This window comes from Salvelinus fontinalis, chromosome 31 (assembly GCF_029448725.1).
Source record: "Salvelinus fontinalis isolate EN_2023a chromosome 31, ASM2944872v1, whole genome shotgun sequence".
Taxonomy (NCBI): domain Eukaryota; kingdom Metazoa; phylum Chordata; class Actinopteri; order Salmoniformes; family Salmonidae; genus Salvelinus; species Salvelinus fontinalis.
Window position 1 is genome coordinate 17350278 of NC_074695.1, and position 22746 is coordinate 17373023.

Genomic DNA, 22746 nt, shown 5'->3' on the forward strand with positions numbered 1-22746 from the left:
CCCTCTCTCTCTCTCTCCCCCTCCCCCTCTCTCTCTCTTTCTCTCTCCCTTCCCCTCTCTCTCTCTCTCTTTCTCTCACTCTCACTCTCCCCCCCCTCTCTCTCTCTCTCCCTCCCCCTCTCTTATTTTCTCATTTTCCCTCTTCCTCTTTTCCCCATACTCTTTCCCTCTGTCTCTCTCTGTCTTTCTTCCTCCCCCTCTTTCTCTCTCTCTATCCCTCCCTCCCCCTTTCTCTTTCCCTCCCTTCCCCTTTCTCTTTCTCTCCCTCCCCCTCTCTCTTTCTCTCTCCCTCACTATCTCTCTAATTTTCTCTCTTTCCCTCCCTCTTTCCCTCCCCGTATTGTTTCCCTCCATCTCCCTCTCTCTCACACTCTCCCTCTCTGTGATCTCTCTACATTCCTCTCTCTGCTCTACCAGAATCTGGTTCTAACAGTGTATTATAATTCTGAACCTCCAGATCCTGCAGTACCAGGCCCAGCAGCAGTACCAGAACAAGGCAGTGCCGTCGGCTGCTGTGTTGTTTGTGTACCTGGAGAGAGCCCACGGCCTGCCGGTGAGACCTGTGGCCTGCTGCCCTGCTGTGTTGACACACAGTTCTTGTTGTTGATGTTGTCAGTGGTCATATACTGTATAGCCCACAATACATCCTAAGTGTTTATATACATCATGGGTTTTGGTTTTATTACTATATATTGACATTTCAGGACTGGTTTGTATATTTGTTGTTTATGTACATTTGTCGATGTTGATTCTATTGCAGCCCTTTAATTTATTTTATCCACAGTTGAAGAAAAATGGAAAGGAGCCAAAAGTCGGGGCAGAGATTTCGCTGAGGGCCATGTCATACAAGACCAAGGTAAGCGTATCTTATAGACGGGTTGGTTGTTTAGCAACAAAAGTGAAACAAGCCAACTAGGATTCCCACAAGGCAGCTTCTTGTCACTGTTGCTAGCTATCTGTCCATCCAGAATCACGACAACTCATGGACTTCTGCCACGTTGAAGCGTGCACATCATTTTGGTGACGTTGTCAGCTAAGCCATCTATATTTCTCTAGACTCATGTCTATTTACAGATATGCTTACTAGAGAATACAAAAGGAAGTATGGACAATTTTTCCATCCATCTCTTTTTCAAAGGTGTGCGAGCGCTCTACGTCTCCTCGGTGGGATGAAGCTTTCCACTTCCTGGTTCGTGACCCTAAAGAGGAACTCCTTATAGTGAAGGTGAGTGAAGGGACCACCAGGATTGTAAAGTATACATTTGTTTTACTGTATGAATGTCTTTGCTTAACAATGATTTACTCTTGCTGCTGATAAGTGTTAACACGTTTTCATAGATTGCTTACACATATTGATATGCCATTCAAACCTGGGAGACAATGTGTTAACAGTGGAATGATGACATTACGGTGCCCTACGCTGTCTCTGATCACTGTGTGTGTGTATATGTGTATGTGCAATCGTGAGTGCACGCTTGTCTGTTTGTTTCGTGTGCACCCATCTCTGTGTGTGCCTGTTTCTCTCTCTGTGTGTAGCTGTCCCACAGCTGGGGCCAGGCCATGGGCACAGTGGTGTTGCCCCTGAGAGAGGTGCTGTCAGAGCAGGGCCTGGTGCTGGACCGATGGCTGAATCTGAACGGGGCCCTCCCAGAGAGCCAGATTCTACTGAGGGCCACACTCAAGGTTAACTCATAATAAAGACATGCACACTCTGTACCAGACCACTGTCCAGACCTGGGTTCAAATATTTTTTTTATTTTTCCAAATACTTTATCTGTGCTAGATTGAGCTTGTCTGACACAATGGAACAGGGAAGTGTAAACTCTGCCCATCTGGCATGTCAGGCAGAGGCTCAATCAAATGCTCAAAGTATTTGAAAGAAAACAAGTACTGCTAAAGTGTCACACATGTTGAGCAGATGTTATTGGTCACATACACATATTTAGCAGATGTTATTGGTCACATACACATATTTAGCAGATGTTATTGGTCACATACACATATTTAGCAGATGTTATTGGTCACATACACATATTTAGCAGATGTTATTGGTCACATACACATATTTAGCAGATGTTATTGGTCACATACACATATTTAGCAGATGTTATTGGTCACATACACATATTTAGCAGATGTTATTGGTCACATACACATATTTAGCAGATGTTATTGGTCACATATACATATTTAGCAGATGTTATTGGTCACATACACATATTTAGCAGATGTTATTGGTCACATACACATATTTAGCAGATGTTATTGGTCACATACACATATTTAGCAGATGTTATTGGTCACATACACATATTTAGCAGATGTTATTGGTCACATACACATATTTAGCAGATGTTATTGGTCACATACACATATTTAGCAGATGTTATTGGTCACATACACATATTTAGCAGATGTTATTGGTCACATACACATATTTAGCAGATGTTATTGGTCACATACACATGGTTAGCAGATGTTATTGGACCACATGGTTAGCAGATGTTATTGGTCACATACACATGGTTAGCAGATGTTATTGGTCACATACACATGGTTAGCAGATGTTATTGGTCACATACACATGGTTAGCAGATGTTATTGGACACATACACATATTTAGCAGATGTTATTGGACACATACACATATTTAGCAGATGTTATTGGTCACATACACATATTTAGCAGATGTTATTGGTCACATACACATATTTAGCAGATGTTATTGGTCACATACACATATTTAGCAGATGTTATTGGTCACATACACATATTTAGCAGATGTTATTGGTCACATACACATATTTAGCAGATGTTATTGGTCACATACACATATTTAGCAGATGTTATTGGTCACATACACATATTTAGCAGATGTTATTGGTCACATACACATATTTAGCAGATGTTATTGGTCACATACACATATTTAGCAGATGTTATTGGTCACATACACATATTTAGCAGATGTTATTGGTCACATACACATATTTAGCAGATGTTATTGGTCACATACACATGGTTAGCAGATGTTATTGGACCACATGGTTAGCAGATGTTATTGGTCACATACACATGGTTAGCAGATGTTATTGGACCACATGGTTAGCAGATGTTATTGGTCACATACACATGGTTAGCAGATGTTATTGGTCACATACACATGGTTAGCAGATGTTATTGGTCACATACACATGGTTAGCAGATGTTATTGGTCACATACACATGGTTAGCAGATGTTATTGGTCACATACACATGGTTAGCAGATGTTATTGGTCACATACACATGGTTAGCAGATGTTATTGGTCACATACACATGGTTAGCAGATGTTATTGGTCACATACACATGGTTAGCAGATGTTATTGGTCACATACACATGGTTAGCAGATGTTATTGGTCACATACACATGGTTAGCAGATGTTATTGGTCACATACACATGGTTAGCAGATGTTATTGGTCACATACACATGGTTAGCAGATGTTATTGGTCACATACACATGGTTAGCAGATGTTATTGGTCACATACACATGGTTAGCAGATGTTATTGGTCACATACACATGGTTAGCAGATGTTATTGGTCACATACACATGGTTAGCAGATGTTATTGCGGGTGTAGCAAAATGTTTGTAGCGACTATTTGAACCCAGCTCTGCATTCAAATTAACTCAGATTTGTTGTTGTTGTTGCAGTAAAGCTATTTAAGGTTGAGTTTATTCTTCAATATGCATACCTGCCAAGAACTAGACACACACACTCTCTATACCAGTGTTACCCAACTCCAGTCCTCGAGTACCCCTAACAATACATATTTTTGTTGTGGCCCTGGACAAGCACACCTGATTTTGCTTGTCAACTAATCATCAAGTCCTTGTCAAGTTGAATCATGTGTTTTTGGCTGGGGCTACAACAAAAATGTGTATTGTTGGGGGTACTCGAGGAGCGGAGTTGGGAAACATTGTACCAAACAAACTCACTACTGCTATAGGATTTTCATACTCTGTACTAAACTCAACACTGTCCCATGACTATTCCTCTAAAACAACATGATTGTATTTGCTCTGAACATCCTCTTTCTACATTCATGTCATCATGTGAGCTCTTAATACCTTCCATCCTGATAAGCATTTTACTGTCACGCGTTTCTTACTCATAAATATTATATTGTATTTGTTTTTAAGGGGGGCGTGACTGTGTGTGAAATAACCTTTAAAATGGAATGAACTGAAGCTTGAAGCTTGAGTGGAATATGAAATGCACTTTGTCCTGTAGATGTTGAACACCCAGCTGGCAGTGTGTCCTAGTGGTGTGTCCAGCGATACTACTGGGGAGGGCAGTGAGGAGAGAGACCATGTCATCCACAGACGGGACACTGAACCAAACCTACGACACAGATCACCGCTCTCTCAATTGTGAGTCATTCTGAAGCTCACACTCGCATCAATGCCCCATTGTGTTCCAGTCACATTACAGCACATTGCAGTACAGTACATTACAGTACAGCACATTACAGCACATTACAGTACAGCACATTACAGTACAGTACATTACAGTACAACACATTACAGTACAGCACATTACAGTACAGTACAGCACAGTACAGCACATTACAGCGCAGTACAGCACATTGCAGTACAGTACATTACAGTACATTACAGTACAGCACATTACAGCACATTACAGTACAGCACATTACAGTACAGTACATTACAGTACAGCACATTACAGTACAGCACAGTACAGCACATTACAGCACGTTACAGTACAGCACATTACAGTACAGTGCATTACAGTACAGCACATTACAGCACATTACAGCACGTTACAGTACAGCACATTACAGTACAGCACATTACAGCACATTACAGTACAGCACATTGCGGTACATTACAGTACAGCACATTACAGTACAGCACAGTACAGGACAGTACATTACAGTACAGCACATTACAGTACAGCACAGTACAGTGCAGCATATTACAGCACAGTACAGTATAGAACATTGCAGTACATTGCAGTGCAGTACATTGCAGTACAGCACAGTACAGTATAGCACATTGCAGTGCAGTACAGCACATTACAGTACAGCACAGTACAGTAACGCACATTACAGTACAGTAAGAACTGAGAAGTGATGTCCAACGGGCCTGCATGGCACACGTTGTTCTTCTCACTGCAGTGTACTGTACTTCACCATAGAAATATCACATTTCTGTGGTTTAAAATGATCATGCTTCTAATCAAACATCAGTAGGGCCCAGAGTTGTTCCTGACCTCGTCAACTGACCAGGAACAACTCTGGGCCTAGTCATAATCAATGAGCAGGTTGACGTTTATTGGGATGAATCTTGTCCTGGAGGCAGAACTGAGGGATTTCCGCTAGATGGGCCAGCTGCAAAGTCAAAATTGGCTATATTGGAAAAATGTATATAAAGAAAAAGCAGGTTTTTGGTCTTCATTTAAGGTTAGGGTTAGGCATTAGGGTTAGCATGGTGGTTAAGGTTATGGTTGGGTTTAAAATCAGATTTTATGACTTTGTGGCTGTGCCAGCTAGTGACCACTCTGCAGAGCTACCTCCAGAACAACATTCATGATGAGAAACATTAACCTGCAGTGAATGAATACCTGTATAATCCATGTAAACTGTAACCATGGGAGATTCTCAATTGGGCAAAAGTTAATCCTTGTTGTTTGTCCTCCTTTTATGCATTTCACCAAACAATTTCATACACATCAAATCAAAAATAATTTCTGATATAAAATAAAATGCAAAATAAGCACATTGTGGGCAGGACTCATTCATCGGTATCATCACAATCCAATTCCATGTATTCAATACAAAGGCTGGTTTGCTCATAGTTTTGTAGACTTTCCATTGGCGCCCAAAAACACAATCCACCATAGAAATAGGGAAGAGGAATACAATAGAGGAATACAACTGATATGAATGTATTGGCCTACATCCACAACAAATCAACTGATATGAATATATTGGCCTACATCCACATCAAAGCAACTGATATGAATGTATTGGCCTACATCCACAACAAAGCAACTGATATGAATGTATTGGCCCACATCCACAACAAAGCAACTGATATGAATGTATTGGCCCACATCCACAACAAAGCAACTGATATGAATGTATTGGCCTACATCCACAACAAAGCAACTGATATGAATGTATTGGCCCACATCCACAACAAAGCAACTGATATGAATGTATTGGCCTACATCCACAACAAAGCAACTGATATGAATGTATTGGCCTACATCCACAACAAAGCAACTGATATGAATGTATTGGCCTACATCCACAACAAAGCAACTGATATGAATGTATTGGCCTACATCCACAACAAAGCAACTGATATGAATGTATTGGCCTACATCCACAACAAAGCAACTGATATGAATGTATTGGCCCACATCCACAACAAAGCAACTGATATGAATGTATTGGCCCACATCCACAACAAAGCAACTGATATGAATGTATTGGCCTACATCCACAACAAATCAACTGATATGAATGTATTGGCCTACATCCACAACAAAGCAACTGATATGAATGTATTGGCCTACATCCACAACAAAGCAACTGATATGAATGTATTGGCCCACATCCACAACAAAGCAACTGATATGAATGTATTGGCCTACATCCACAACAAAGCAACTGATATGAATGTATTGGCCTACATCCACAACAAATCCACTGATATGAATGTATTGGCCTACATCCACAACAAAGCAACTGATATGAATGTATTGGCCCACATCCACAACAAAGCAACTGATATGAATGTATTGGCCTACATCCACAACAAAGCAACTGATATGAATGTATTGGCCCACATCCACAACAAAGCAACTGATATGAATGTATTGGCCTACATCCACAACAAAGCAACTGATATGAATGTATTGGCCCACATCCACAACAAAGCAACTGATATGAATGTATTGGCCTACATCCACAACAAAGCAACTGATATGAATGTATTGGCCCACATCCACAACAAAGCAACTGATATGAATGTATTGGCCTACATCCACAACAAAGCAACTGATATGAATGTATTGGCCCACATCCACAACAAAGCAACTGATATGAATGTATTGGCCTACATCCACAACAAAGCAACTGATATGAATGTATTGGCCTACATCCACAACAAATCAACTGATATGAATGTATTGGCCCACATCCACAACAAAGCAACTGATATGAATGTATTGGCCTACATCCACAACAAAGTAACTGATATGAATGTATTGGCCTACATCCACAACAAAGCAACTGATATGAATGTATTGGCCCACATCCACAACAAAGTAACTGATATGAATGTATTGGCCCACATCCACAACAAAGCAACTGATATGAATGTATTGGCCCACATCCACAACAAAGCAACTGATATGAATGTATTGGCCCACATCCACAACAAAGCAACTGATATGAATGTATTGGCCTACATCCACAACAAAGCAACTGATATGAATGTATTGGCCTACATCCACAACAAAGCAACTGATATGAATGTATTGGCCCACATCCACAACAAAGCAACTGATATGAATGTATTGGCCTACATCCACAACAAAGCAACTGATATGAATGTATTGGCCTACATCCACAACAAAGCAACTGATATGAATGTATTGGCCTACATCCACAACAAAGCAAGATCACAATGGAAGATCACAATGTTGGAGATGATGACTTTGGAGTAATCTAAAGTTATGAATAACTAAAACAATTTATTTCTCTGCATATACGCAGTATTGTAAAAAAAAACATAACAATTAGACAGTCCCCATTGCCCACGTCTTTCCATATATTGTACATGATATGGCACTGATGGGGGGATTTTAGAATTATGTGCAGTAGTATTTACTGAATGCCGGAAAACAGTGAACACAATTGCACACATTTCTGTTCTGATCAAAACAAGGTTTTAATGTTCTGTGAACAAATCACCTAAGACCTAATTTTGTATTCACTGATGATATTTGTATTTAATGCAAAAGGTGGTCTAAGATATGCAAGTCATGTGCTAAGGCAAAAAAATTATCAGATGTTCTGTAAATATATTTGAGCATTTTATCATTGCTGTTCTGCTATAGATATGTTTCAACACAGATCAAAAATTGCTTGTGCAGGATTGAGAAACGGCAATAGGCGAGTGGAGGAGTACACTCTTTAAAAAAATGGTGCTATCAGGAACTTAAAAGGGTTCTTCGGCTGTCCACATAGTAGAACCATTTGAAGAACCTGTTTTGGTTCCAGGTAGAACTCTTTTGGGTTCCATGTAGAACCCTTTTCACAGAGGGTTCTATCTGGAATAAAATACAAACATTTCAAATCTGCCACACCCCCTTCGAATCAGCTGTTGTTTTCTCAGAGTAGAAAAGCATAAACATATTGGAAAAAAAATACGCTACTACATTTTATCTATAAAATGTCTAGCACAACTAGCTACGTATCTTTTTATCATTTTTCATATGTATTTTGGGATTCCTACTCTGTAAACGTCATTTGCCTGATGACACGCTAGTGGAGAAGGAGCGTCTCATTTTATACAAGCACATTTGTTTCCACATTTCCTCTCCTCGCCCCCTCTCCTTGATTACCTCTGACCTTTTTCAAAAGGAGGCGAGGAGATGACGGAGGAGAAGACGTGAGGAGTCGAGTAAAACCAATTGAGATTCTCCCCCTGTCTACCTGTGTCTCCTCTCTCAGAGGTGGTCAGAGCCCTGGCCAGGTGAAGCTGCAAATTGGCTACTCAACAGAGGAGAACAGGCTGTTCATCACCGTCCTCTCCTGCAGGTCTGTCCTAAACTACAATACCCATAATGCACTGGATTGGCTGGTGGTTTACAGTACTTTGCCATATAGCCCTATAGCCTCTATAAATCATATACAGTACCAGTCAAACGTTTGGACAGACCTACTCATTCCAGGGGTTTCTTTATTTTTACTATTTTCTAAATTGTAGAATAACAGTGAAGACATCAAAACTATGAAATAACACACATGGAATCATGTAGTAACCAAAAAAGTGTTAAACAAACCTAAATATATTTTATATTGGAGATTCTTCAAAGGAGCCACTCAATCCAGTCCTTTGCCTTGATTACATCTTTGCATTCGCTCAACCAGTTTCACGAGGTAGTCACCTGGAATGCATTTCAATTAACAGGTGTACCTTGTTAAAATTTAATTTATGGAATTTCTTTCCTTCTTTTTAATTTGACCTTTATTTAACTAGGCAAGTCAGTTAAGAACAAATTCTTATTTTCAATGACAGCCTAGGAACAGGGGGTTTACTGCCTTGTCCAAGAGCTGAACGACAGATTTTCACTTTGTCAGCTCGGGGATTTGATCTTGCAATCTTTCAGTTACTAGTCCAACGCTCTAACCACTAAGCTACCTGATGCCTGTACTTAAAGTGTTTGAGCTAATCAGTTGTGTTGTGACAAGGTAGTGGTGGTATACAGAAGATAGTCCTATTTGGTAAAATTCTAAATCCATATTATGGCAAGAACAGTGCAGTAAGAAAGAAATCAAGCACTATGATGAAACTGGCTTCTCATGAGGACCGCCACAGGAAAGGAAGACCCAGAGTTGCAGAGGATAAGTTCATTACAGTTACCAGCCTCAGAAATTGCAGGCCAAATAAATGCTTCACAGAGTTCAAGTAACAGACACATCTCAACATCATCTGTTCAGACGAGACTGCAAATTGCTGCAAAGAAACCACTACTAAAGGACACCAATAAGAAGAAAAGACTTGCACGAGCAATCAGCATTAGACTGGTGGAAATCTGTCCTTTGGTCTGATGAGTCCAAATTTGAGATTTTTGGTCCCAACCAGCTTGTCTTTGTGAGACACAGAGTAGGTGAACAGATGATCTCTGCATGTGTGGTTCCCACCGTGAAGCATGGAGGAGGAGGTGTGATGGTGTGGTTGGTGCTTTGCTGGTGACACTGTCAGTGATTTATTTAGAATTCAAGGCACATTTAACCAGCATGGCTACCACAGCATTGTGCAGCGATACGCCATTCCATCTGGTTTGCGCTTAGTGGGACTATCATTTGTTTTTCAACAGGACAATGACCCAACACACATCCAGGCTGTGTAAGGGCAATTTGACCAAGAAGGAGAGTGATGGAGTGCTGCATCAGGTGACCTGGCCTCTACAATCACCTGACCTCAACCTAATTGATATGTTAAGGATGAGTTGGACCGCAGAGTGAAGGAAAAGCAGCCAACAAGTGCTCAGCATATGTGGTAACTCCTTCAAGACTGTTGGAAAAGCATTCCAGGTGAAGCTGGTTGAAAGAATGCCAAGAGTGTGCAAAGCTGCCATCAAGGCAAAGGGTGGCTACTTTAACTTTTCTGTGCTACGGATACCGAATACGGGTTCACTTTCCTAAACAACCGCTGAATTGCAGGGCGCCAAATTCAAAAAATATTCCTAAACATATTTATAAATCATGCAATCACAGGTGAAATATACCGAAACACAGCTTAGCTTGTTGTTAATCCACCTATCGTGTCAGATTCTGAAAATATATTTTACTGCGAAAGAAATCCAAGCTTTTGTGAGTTTAGCTTTCAATGCTATAACAGCTTAGCCTTATATTAGCTTGGCTAGCTTGGCCACGAAAGTAAGAAAAGCAATCAAATTAATTGCTTACCTTTGATAATCTTCGGGTGTTCCCACTCACGAGACTCCCAGTTACACAACAAATGTTCTTTTTGTTCGATAAATATTACTTTTATCACAAAAAAACGCCATTTGGGTTGCGCGTTATGATGAAATAACAAAAGCTGTGTTCCGTTCGACAAATTCCAAAAAGTATCCGAAACGGTCGTAGAAACATTTAAAAGTTTTTTTTTATAATCAAACCTCAGGTTGTCTTTAACAAATATAATTGATAATATTTCAACCGGAGCATAACCTATTCATTAAGAGAGAAAATGAAAATGGTGAGCTCCTCCCGTGCGCGCAGGAAATATTCAGTGGACACCTGACCTCTTTTGAAACATTTCGCTCATTTTTCAAAATAAAAGCCTGAAACTATGTCTAAAGCCTGGTCACATCCTGAGGAAGCCATTGGAAAAAGAATCTGGTTGATAACCCTTTAAATGGAGGTTAGCTTCTTCTTGATAGGGGGCGCAATTTAAACATATGGCAAAATATGCGTACCCATTTTAAACTGCCTATTTCTCATCCCCCGAAACTAGAATATGCATATAATAGTCAGATTATGATAGAACGCACTCTGAAGTTTCCAAAACTGTAAGAATTTTGTCTGTGAGTTAAACAGAACTTTTATTGCAGGTGAAAACCTGAGATAATTTCAAGCAGGAAGTCGCACTAATTTTGAGAGCTCTGTGTTCCAAAGCCTTCCTATTGCATATGTGAAGTCTTATCAATAAGACCTCTTTTTCCATGTCTTCCCTAAGATGTCAACAGCTTTTAGACGTAGTTTCAGGCCTTTATTTTGAAGGATGAGCTTGCAATAGCACATTGAGTAAGTGGACAGGTGGGGGCTCTCCGGGTGAATCATGCGTAAATCTGAAAAGGTAGCCATTGTTTCTCTCGCTCTAGTGAGAAGCTAACTGTCCCGGTTGATTTATTATCGAAATAGATATGTGAAAAACACAATGAAGTTGGATCAGAAACAACGTTTGACATGTTTATGTGGACATTATCGATATCATTTGGAATTTTTTTCGCCGTTGTGGCGAACGCTTTTTCCAGTGGATTCCTAGGTCATGACGCAACAAACAAACGGAGGTATTTGGATATAAAACATATCTTTATGGAACAAAAGGAACATTTGCTGTCTAACTGGGAGTCTCGTGAGTGAAACCAACCGAAAATCAACTAAGGTAAACGATTCATTTGATTGCTTTGCTGGTTGTTGTTACCGAGTTACCTGACGCTAGCTGTTCTTATTGTTTTGTCGAGCGATCGATACATTTACACAAATGCATGTATTGCTTTCGCTGTAAAGCATAATTTCAAAATCTGAGACGACAGATGGATTAACAAAAGGCTAAGCTGTGTTTTGCAATATTCCACTTGTGATTTCATGAAATTATATTTTATGATTACCCTCTGGCGCTAGGCTACGCTATGCTAGTCAGGGTTTTTAATGACAGAAAACCCGGATCCGGGATGGGTAGCAAAAAAACAGGCCAAGAAACAACGTTTTTTAAAAACAAATATCACGTCCTGGTTACTTTTTCTCAGGATTTCGCTTGCAGAATAAGTATTGTTTTTCTCACAGACAATATTTTGACAGTTTTGGAAACTTTGGAGTGTTTTCTATCCTAATCTGTAAATTATATGCATATTCTACGATCTGGGCCAGAGAAAATGTCAATTTACGTTGGGTACGTTATTTGAAAAAAAAAAAATCTGACCCCTAGCGCTAAGAAGTTTTTAAAGAATCTTAAATATAAAATATATTTTGACTTGTTTAACACTTTTTTGGTTACTACATGATTCCATGTGTTATTTCATAGTTTGATCTCTTCACTATTATTCTACAATGTGGAAAATAGTAAAAAATTAAGAAAAACCCTTGAATGAGTAGGTGTGTCCAAACTTTTGACTGGTACTGTACATATTTGTTCGTTCATGTTGTTTGTTTTTTAATGTTATGTAAATGCATTCAGAATATTTGGGATTGTGAACCCATTGTTATATTGTATTTGAATGAATACATAAATATTCTTAAAAAAGAAAGAGAAAAAAGTTAACCCCATAAGACTGTTTCAATGGGCTATTGTTTGTCTACTTCCAGTATGTGATCATTGTGGTTACTGTACCCAGTGGGCTTCCTGTACCCAGTGTATGACACAGTTTGTCATCCAGTTCTCTGTTTACCTCTAGGGGCCTGCCAGCTTGTGGGTCTGCTAAGGACAGCTCCGACCCATATGTCTCCTTTATCCTTCTGCCGGACAAGAACAGGACCACCAAGAGAAAGACCATCACCAAGAAGAGAGACCTCAACCCTGAGTTTAACGAGAGGTGAGATGGGAGTTGAGACTAGAGAGAGGGAATGTGTAGGGACAGGAGATTAGAGACGGGAGGAGAAACCAGAAGACTAGAGAGAGGGAATGTTTAGGGACAGGAGGTTTTCCAGACCATGTAACTCTGGGCCCTAGTTATACCATAGTTAGTTTTGTGTAATACTAATATCTGATACTGTTTGCTAGCTTTTTGTATGTCTAAAGTCCTAGCCCTATGTATCATACTATCAGCTATACAGTAGTTAGTTATGTGTTATTACTTGCTCTGACTTTGCTAATAGCTACTTTATTGAGGAAAGGGGTATTTACTATGACTGAGATATGTGGTTGTCCCACCTAACTATCTTATGACGAATACACTAACTGTAAGTCACTCTGGATAAGAGCGTCTCTAGATGACTAAAATGTACATGTAAAATGTGATAATACTATGTGTAGTAGTTATGTATAGTAATACTATGTGTAGTAGTTATGTATAGTAATACTATGGGAACTAGTTGTGTAATACTATGGGTAATAGTAATGTGTAATACTACTATGTGTAAGAGGTGTGTAATAGTGGTGTGTAATAATACTATGGGTAATAGGAATTCTATGGGTAATAGTCATGTGTAATAATACTATGGGTAATAGTAATACTATGGGTAATAGTAATATTATGGGTAATAATACTATGGGTAATAGTCATGTGTAATAATACTATGGGTAATAGTAATGTTTAACGGTTCTGTGTAATAATACTATGCATAATAGAAATGTGTCATAATACTGTGTGTAATAGTTATATGTAATAATACTATGGGTAATAGTAATGTGTAACAGTTCTGTGTAATAATACTATGTGTAATAGAAATGTGTCATAATACTATGTGTAACAGTTATATGTAATAATACTATGTTTAATAGTTATATGTAATAATACTATGTGTAATAGTTATATGTAATAATACTATGGGTAATAGTAATACTATGTGTAATAGTTATATGTAATAATACTATGTGTAATAGTTATATGTAATAATACTATATGTAATAATACTATGTGTAATAGTTATATGTAATAATACTATATGTAATAATACTATGTGTTATATTAATGTGTCATAATACTATGTGCAACAGTTATATGTAATAATACTATGGGTAATAGTAATACTATGTGTAATAGTTATATGTAATAATACTATGTGTAATAGTTATATGTAATAATACTATGTGTAATATAAATGTGTCATAATACTATGTGTAACAGTTATATGTAATAATACTATGGGTAATAGTAATACTATGTGTAATAGTTATATGTAATAATACTATGAGTAATAGTTATATGTAATAATACTATGTGTAATAGTTATATGCATTACTACTATGTGTAATAGTTATATGTAATAATACTATGAGTAATAGTTATATGTAATAATACTATGTGTAATAGTTATATGTAATAATACTTTGTGTAATATAAATGTGTCATAATACTATGTGTAACAGTTATATGTAATAATACTATGGGTAATAGTAATACTATGTGTAATAGTTATATGTAATAATACTATGGGTAATAGTTATATGTAATAATACTATGGGTAATAGTAATACTATGTGTAATAGTTATATGTAATAATACTATGGGTAATAGTAATACTATGTGTAATAGTTATATGTAATAATACTATGGGTAATAGTTATATGTAATAATACTATGGGTAATAGTAATACTATGTGTAATCGTTATATGTAATAATACTATGTGTAATCGTTATATGTAATAATACTATGTGTAATAGTTATATGTAATAATACTATGGGTAATAGTAATACTATGTGTAATAGTTATATGTAATAATACTATGGGTAATAGTTATATGTAATAATTCTATGTGTAATGGTTATGTCTAATAATACTATGTATAATAGTTATGTCTAATAATACTTTGTATAATAGCTATGTGTAATAATACTGTGGAGTAGTTATGTATAGTAATACTATGTGTAATAGTTATATGCATTACTACTATGTGTAATAGTTATATGTAATAATACTATGTGTAATAGTTATATGTAATAATACTATGTAATAATACTATGTAATAATACTATGTAATAATACTATGTGTGATAGTTATGTGTAATAATACTGTGTTTAATAGTTATGTGTAATAATACTATTTGTAATAGTTATATGTAATAATACTATGTAATAACACTATGTGAAATAGTTATGTCTAATAATACTATGTTTGATAGCTATGTGTAATAATACTGTGTCATAATACTATGTGTAACAGTTATATGTAATAATACTATGTTTAATAGTAATACTATGTGTAATCGTTATATGTAATAATACTATGGGTAATAGTTATATGTAATAATTCTATGTGTAATGGTTATGTCTAATAATACTATGTGTAATAGTTATGTCTAATAATACTTTGTATAATAGCTATATGTAATAATACTGTGGAGTAGTTATGTATAGTAATACTATGTGTAATAGTTATATGCATTACTACTATGTGTAATAGTTATATGTAATAATACTATGTGTAATAGTTATATGTAATAATACTATGTGTAATAGTTATATGTAATAATACTATGGGCAATAGCAATATGTGATACTACTGTGTAATACTATGTGTAATAGTTATGTCTAATAATACTATGTGTAATAGTTATATGTGATAATACTATTTGTAATAGGTATATGTAATAATACTATGTAATAATACTATGTAATAATACTATGTAATAATACTATGTGTAATAGTTATGGCTAATAATACTATGCTTAATAGCTATGTGTAATAATACTATGTTTAATAGCTATGTGTAATAATACTGTGTAGTAGTTATGTATAGTAATACTATGTGTAATAGTTATATGTAATAATGATGTAATACAGGTTATTTCATATATTCGTATCTGGCATTGTATGTCTTATTATTTTGTGCAGGTTTGACTTTGACTTCACTCTGGAGGAGTGCATGCAGAGAAGACTTGACCTAACTGTCAAAAACAACGTATCCTTCATGAGCAGGGAGAGAGAGCTCATTGGAAAGGTATTATTTGTGTAAAATCCTTAAATATACAGTACCAATCAAAAGTTTGGACACACCTACTCATTCAAGGGTTTTTCTACATTGTACAATAATAGTGAAGACATCAAAACTATGAAATAACACATATGGAATCATGTAGTAACCAAAAAAGTGTTATATTATATATTTTAGAATCTTCAAAGTATCCACCCTTTGCCTTGATGACAGCTTTGCGCACTCTTGGCATTATCTCAACCAGCTTCACCTGGAATGCTTTTCCAACAGTCTTAAAGGAGTTCCCACACATGCTGAGCACTTGTTGGCTGCTTTTCCTTCACTCTGCGGTTCAACTCATCCCAAACCATCTCAATTGGGTTGAGGTTGGGTGATTGTGGATGCCAGGTCATCTGATGCAGAACTCCATCACTCTCCTTATTGGTCAAATAGCCCTTACACAGCCTGGAGGTGTGTTGGGTCATTGTCCTGTTGAAAAACAAATGATAGTTCCACTAAGCGCAAACCAGATGGAATGGTGTCACGTTCCTGACCTATTTCTGTTAGTTTGTTATATGTGTTAGTTGGTCAGGACGTGAGTTTGGGTGGGCATTCTATGTTTTCTGTTTCTATGTTGGTTTTTGAGTTGCCTGGTATGGCTCTTAATTAGAGGCAGGTGTTTGGCGTTCCTCTAATTAAGAGTCATATTTAGGTAGGCGTTGTCACAGTGTTCGTTGTGGGTGATTGTCTTCCGTGTCTGTGTCTGTACACCACGCGGGACTGTTTACGGTTTGTTCGGTTTGTGTAGCCTATGTTCCTATTCGTGCGTTTTTCTTGTTTTATGTAATTACGTCGTCTAGGTCTGTCTACACCGTTTGTTGTTTTGTTAGTTTAATCAAGTTCGTGTTTCGTTAATAAAATATGTCTTTTCACTACGCTGCGCCTTGGTTCCCTCAATACTCCTCCTCTTCAGATGAAGAGGAGGAGGACTGCCGTTACAAATGGCGTATCACTGCAGAATGCTGTGGTTGCCATGCTGGTTAAGTGTACTTTGAATTCTAAATAAATCACTAACAATGCCACTAGCAAAGCACCCCCACACCATCACACCTCCTCCTCCATGCTTCACTGTGGGAACAACACTTGCAGAGATCATCCGTTCACCTACTCGGTTGGAACCAAAAATCTGAAATTTGGACTCCTCAGACCAAAGAACAGATTTCCACCAGTCTAATGTCCATTGCTCGTGTCTCTTGGCCCAAGCAAGTCTCTTCTTCTTATTGATGTCCTTTAGTAGTGCTTTCTTTGCAGCAATTTGACCATGGAGGCCTGCTTCACACAGTCTCCTCTGAACAGTAGATGTTGAGATGTGTCTGTTACTTGAACTCTGTGAAGCATTTATTTGGGTTGAAATTTCTGAGTCTGGTAACTCTAATGAACTTATCCTCTGCAGCAAAGGTAACTCTGGGTCTTCCTTTCCTGTGGCGGTCCTCATGAGAGCCAGTTTCATCACAGTGCTTGAATGGTTTTTGCGACAGCACTTGAAAAAACCTTCAAAGTTCTTGAAATGTTACGGATTGACTGACCTTCATGTCTTTAAGTAATGATGGACTGTTGTTTCTCTTTGCTTATTTGAGCTGTTCTTGCCATAATATGGACTTGGTCTTTTACCAAATAGGGCTATCTTCTGTATACCACCTCTACCTTGTCACAGCACAAATGATTGGTTCAAACGCATTAAGAAGGAAAGAAATTCCACAAATTAACTTTTAACAAGGCACACCTGTTAATTGAAATGCATTCCAGAGTGTGCAAGTCTGTCAACAAGGCAAAGGGTGGCCACTTTGAATAATCTCAAATATACAATGTATTTTGATCTGTTTAACACTTATTTTGGGTACTACATTATTCCATGTGTGTTATGTCATAGTTTTGATGTCTTCACTATTATTCTACAATGTAGAAAATGGTCAAAATAAAAACCTGGAATGAGTAGGCGTGTCACAACTTTTGACTGGTACTGTATTTTCTCTAATTATTTATCCCATTTAGTTGTTCTAATGTAATATGGACTTCTCCAAATGATGTGAACTGTTTTTGTCGTTCTGTTTAGTTACAGCTAGATCTTGACCAGATAGACCTGGAGAATGGCGACACACAATGGTAAGTGCCTTCCCATGTGCTACCTCTTCTACATTTATTCATATTCATTCCACATGACTTTGATTGATAAGATCTCCTACTTTCTCAGGTACGATTTAGTAGAGGAGACCAATTAGATGAGAGGATGGCCTCACTTTCCTGCAGTGCGATGTTACTTTTACTGTTGCTTCTTCTGTATGGTTTATTTTATATTTTTATTCAGCTAATGCACAATAGGACCACCACTGAAGAATTGCTTATATTACCTATCATCCCAACAATATCACAATTTATCTGTAAATTGAATAATTTCAAATGATAGGTTTGGTTCGTCTTATTACTGTCTTACGTAGACTCTGTAAGAAAGAATTCCTAAATTCTAGAATTCCTAATTCGAGTCTGAAAAAGTGTTCTTTAGAATCTTTTGTCTGAGTAGATATTTGATATGAAGGCAACTATGTCGCTCCTAAAGGAATCTATCTTGAAAAGCACAAAGTATTTTATCAACCACATAGTTCAGAAAATGTAGCAAAAATCCTGAAAATGTTAAACCTTCAGGTATTTTGAGTTCTCATCACTTCAGTTCTTATTTACTACAAAAGTAATTGTTCTCAGAGGGTACTTTCTTACTTTGTTGCATTGTTTTATTTGTTTTATTGCAAAACTATATCAACCATCTTGAGATTAGTGTTTGAGTGTTAATTGAGACCAAGGCCCAACATACTGAGTAATGGGTACCGGTAGATATGATGATGAGGGTGCTGAAATGTTACCCTGTAGTTTCAGAGCGTTTATGTGCCATCATGGATGTTTTACAATCCTGAAGTTATTACTTTTATGTTTGTTAAAAAAAACTTTGATTTAATCAATCCTTTTGTTACACTGTTTTTCTGTTGCTAATTTTGCCTTATATATTCCAACACTGTAATTTTTGAGAAGATTGAGAATGTTTATGATCTACTGATTGTGTTCATTCTGTTCCAAATTAAGAAGTTTTGTATGTTTTATCAGATTTATTTAAAAGCTGATTTTATAATTCAGGAAATGTGTTAGGGAATGACCCAGACATCACATTTGCCACTGAAAACACACTCTAGCTGTAAAGTAATGCACTGTCTGAATCACTGTGCTTTTATTTGATAAAGAGAACATTATATGTGTAGAAATTAAATATGTAGCTGTATCATGAATGTGTATGTTCACAGTCCAAGACAGCATTGTGTCATATACAGTATGTTTGTGTGTGATTGAATGTGTTTGTTGTGCCAGTAGTGGCCTGAGTTCTGCAATAAGTCAGTCAATCAGTCATGTTACAAGTTGTGTGTTACAAACTTAGACAAGAGTGCTGTTTAGTCCAGGACTGGACTTAATTTGTGTCCAGGTCACCTGCTCTGGAAGAAGTGAGCTACTTTTGTAGCAAGGAAATGTTCATCCCCCACTGTCATTTCACTGCCAAGGCTTGTTAAAATACTTGAAAATGTTTGTTGGCAAAAAAAATTTTTCAAGTAGAAAACATGTTGTATAAGAGCGAGAGTAGAGAGAGAACAGCTCCTGCGCTTTCACACATGCATAACAATCGCCACATGTCTGTCGTTGCACTTTTATTAAACGTTCGCACTTTCAAAATCCCAGTCTGTTGGTCTTCTTTATGCTGGGCGACAAAACAAAACAAATGTCAACTTTTTTTAATCTTCTGATAAATCAAGATGATCCCAATCTTCCCTCGTCCTGTTACTCACCTCTTCTGACAGACATTACCTTCGTACCAAATGACACCCTATTCCCCATATACCCATATACAGCACTACTATTGACCAGAGCCCTATGGGAATAGGGTGCCATTTGTAACGCAATAAATATCTCATAAGATTAGCGGAAATCTTGTATACCACTTGTAGACTACACTGAATATTTATTGGCGTTAATGTCAAGCGATAAATACATTGTGTATGTGATGTATGCATATTGTTGGCGCTGTAGTCATGATTAATGAACATTCATTGTCTAACCACCAGGTGGCAATAAAGTGCTGATACCAAATCTACCCATATGTAGCAGGGCCTTTCTCAACTATAACAGATGTGAGTGAGTAGCAGAGAGAGAGAGAACGTGATTGAAAAGCCAACAGACCAATAGAGAGGGCTTTCCTTTGAAGACAGAGGCGGGGCAATGGCAGACACTCTGCCTTCTGAGTGGAAGCAACATCGAAGAGTCTTCCAGTCAGGATCACACAACGATAATGAATGGAAAGGCATCGTAGCCAAGAAAATTCAGCTCAGCAACTAAGTAGCCTTGCTTTAGGTTGGATTATTATTGAAAAAAGAATTCACAGAAAGAAATGGAAATGGATTGGCCGGGTAAATCGGAGACCATTCTTTGGAACAGAAAACAATTGTATCCTCATTGTTACTGTTGAGATTAGGTTCCGTTTAGAGTAAATGACATATTAGTGTTCTTTACAAATGCAAAAGTAGCAGTTATTTTTAATTGAGACAGAATGAAACTGGTGTGGTGTAAACTTTTGATTTAAACTGAAACGTTTGAAACAGAAGCGGCTGTGATTTGGAATAACGCACTGGTGCATTTTGGAGGAACAGAGGGCACTTTCCACGTTTGGAAAAACTTTGGAATAACGTCGTAAGAAGGAACTTAATTTATTTTACTTAAAGGATACATTACTTATTTTAACCATGGGGAATATTGAGAGTGTGGATGGACAGTCGGACAATATGAAGCATCATATAATGCCGTTGAAAGTGCCCATTCCTGACCAGTCGGAGTTGGAGGAGAGATTTGCTTTAGTTTTGGTAAGTGACTGTTGCCTCAGATAAATGTTTGAATTGAAATGTCTTCTGGGTTTGGTTTCCTGTGTTCCAGACTGTCACAGAGGGTCCATATCAAACTTCAAAAGCGCACAATTAACATAAAAAAACATGAGGCTACCTACTGATCTGTCATGCTGACGTGATACAGTGTAGACCATTTATCATGAGTCCAGAACATATTACCTACCATATGGTAGGCTTTAAGAAGATGTGTGACTTTTTCCTTTAAATTAGTGGCCTTAAGTTTATTTTGATTAGGTGAAACAGCTCACACAAGCAACACTTATTTTTTAATTAAGATATTCCTTTTATCATATGGATCAGTTGTTTGGGTACCCCCAAACAGGTTTCTAACATCAGTAGCACAGGGGAAACAAGAAAATACAATTTATCTAACACAAATGGTTAATCAAGACAATACATATTTCTCAGCCTAGTGCACTGTGGTCTACAGTAAGACAGTGGATCTGTTTATATAGTCTCGTGTGTCCTTGTGGAAAGAAATATGTCATCATAATAGTGAGCAAAACTAAACTATCCCACTTTTCCTTTATTCAGCTGTAATGATATAGTTGCTGATACCGGTATTCTAAATTGGCAGATCCATTCTGTCCCACCCCCATCTGCTTTCTGTTTCTCCCCCTCTCGCTCCTGCGGTTCTTTTGTTTCCAAAAAGTCAGCTCGAGGCTTTGGGCTAATTTACTGAAGTCTAGGGCCTTGTGCAAGAATTGGCTCGTTTTCAGAGTAACATTTCACTTTTATTATCAAACCTTTAATGACACGTATATGGCCCAAATTCTCGTTATGGAATTCCCTTTTTTTAATTTAAAATTTATGCACAGTCGCTTTCAGATCATTCGCTGACAGATTCCAACAACAACATTTTCTGAATTCCCCTAAAACTCCCACACCCGTGAGATCGTAAAAGAGAACCACCCCATCTCCTCTATTGCTCTGCTCACCATCTTCGCATGGTTCACCATCCATCTTCGCATGGCTCACCATCTTGGCATGGCTCACCATCTTGGCATGGCTCATCATCTTAGCATGGCCCATCTTGCAGGCTAGAGTTGTGCTGGAGCTTTGTGATGCTATGTAGCCTACACAATCAAAACACAGTTTACCCATTCAGCGACACAGTTTAAGTGTCAAATGTGTCTGTCATCCTAAATCAAGAGACTAAGAACATGATGCACTATTATGAACCCTAAAAAATAAGTTGCTGGACTTTGTTTTTATTGGAATGGAATACCTTGGATTCCAGAAAATAGTGGACATCCGGTGATGGATAGTATAGCACAATAATCCCTGTAATGTAAATTATGAAATAGAGGGCTATATGCCTTCATTATGGTTTATAATATATTTATAATGACTTTAACACACTTTAATCATAATAAGATTTGTTATTGGGACAAACTCTCACCACCATTGTAATATTTTTCTACATAGCTGTGTCAATAGCAGAGCTATGTGCAGTGGTTATGCAAATTGTATTTTTTATATTTTTTATATTTTTATTTCACCTTTATTTAACCAGGTAGGCAAGTTGAGAACAAGTTCTCATTTACAATTGCAACCTTGCAACCTTGGCCAAGATAAAGCAAAGCAGTTCGACACATACAACAACACAGAGTTACGCATGGAGTAAAACAAACATACAGTCAAT

At 37.4% G+C, this 22746-nt stretch overlaps 2 protein-coding genes across 6 annotated transcripts in view; both read left to right on the top strand.

Annotated features, from left to right (window-relative positions):
- Nucleotides 1-19878, top strand: part of LOC129829689 (extended synaptotagmin-1-like) — a 48496-nt gene extending 28618 nt beyond the window's left edge. The window contains exons 22-31 of one of the 3 annotated variants that reach the window (XM_055891547.1): nucleotides 458-553; nucleotides 785-856; nucleotides 1139-1225; nucleotides 1537-1683; nucleotides 4280-4419; nucleotides 8670-8843; nucleotides 12929-13066; nucleotides 16032-16137; nucleotides 18224-18273; nucleotides 18362-19878. In XM_055891547.1, coding sequence (XP_055747522.1) covers nucleotides 458-553; nucleotides 785-856; nucleotides 1139-1225; nucleotides 1537-1683; nucleotides 4280-4419; nucleotides 8670-8843; nucleotides 12929-13066; nucleotides 16032-16137; nucleotides 18224-18273; nucleotides 18362-18389 — 1038 coding nt within the window. In that variant the 3' untranslated portion in view covers nucleotides 18390-19878. Of the gene's footprint in view, nucleotides 1-457; nucleotides 554-784; nucleotides 857-1138; nucleotides 1226-1536; nucleotides 1684-4279; nucleotides 4420-8666; nucleotides 8844-12928; nucleotides 13067-16031; nucleotides 16138-18223; nucleotides 18274-18361 lie in introns of all 3 variants that reach the window. The other 2 variants (XM_055891546.1, XM_055891548.1) reach the window with 2 other exon arrangements.
- A 579-nt stretch (nucleotides 19879-20457) lies between these two features.
- Nucleotides 20458-22746, top strand: part of LOC129829692 (formin-like protein 3) — a 94181-nt gene continuing 91892 nt past the window's right edge. For all 3 annotated transcript variants that reach the window (XM_055891552.1, XM_055891551.1, XM_055891553.1), the window contains exon 1: nucleotides 20458-21059. In XM_055891552.1, coding sequence (XP_055747527.1) covers nucleotides 20943-21059 — 117 coding nt within the window. In that variant the 5' untranslated portion in view covers nucleotides 20458-20942. The remainder of the gene's footprint in view (nucleotides 21060-22746) is intronic.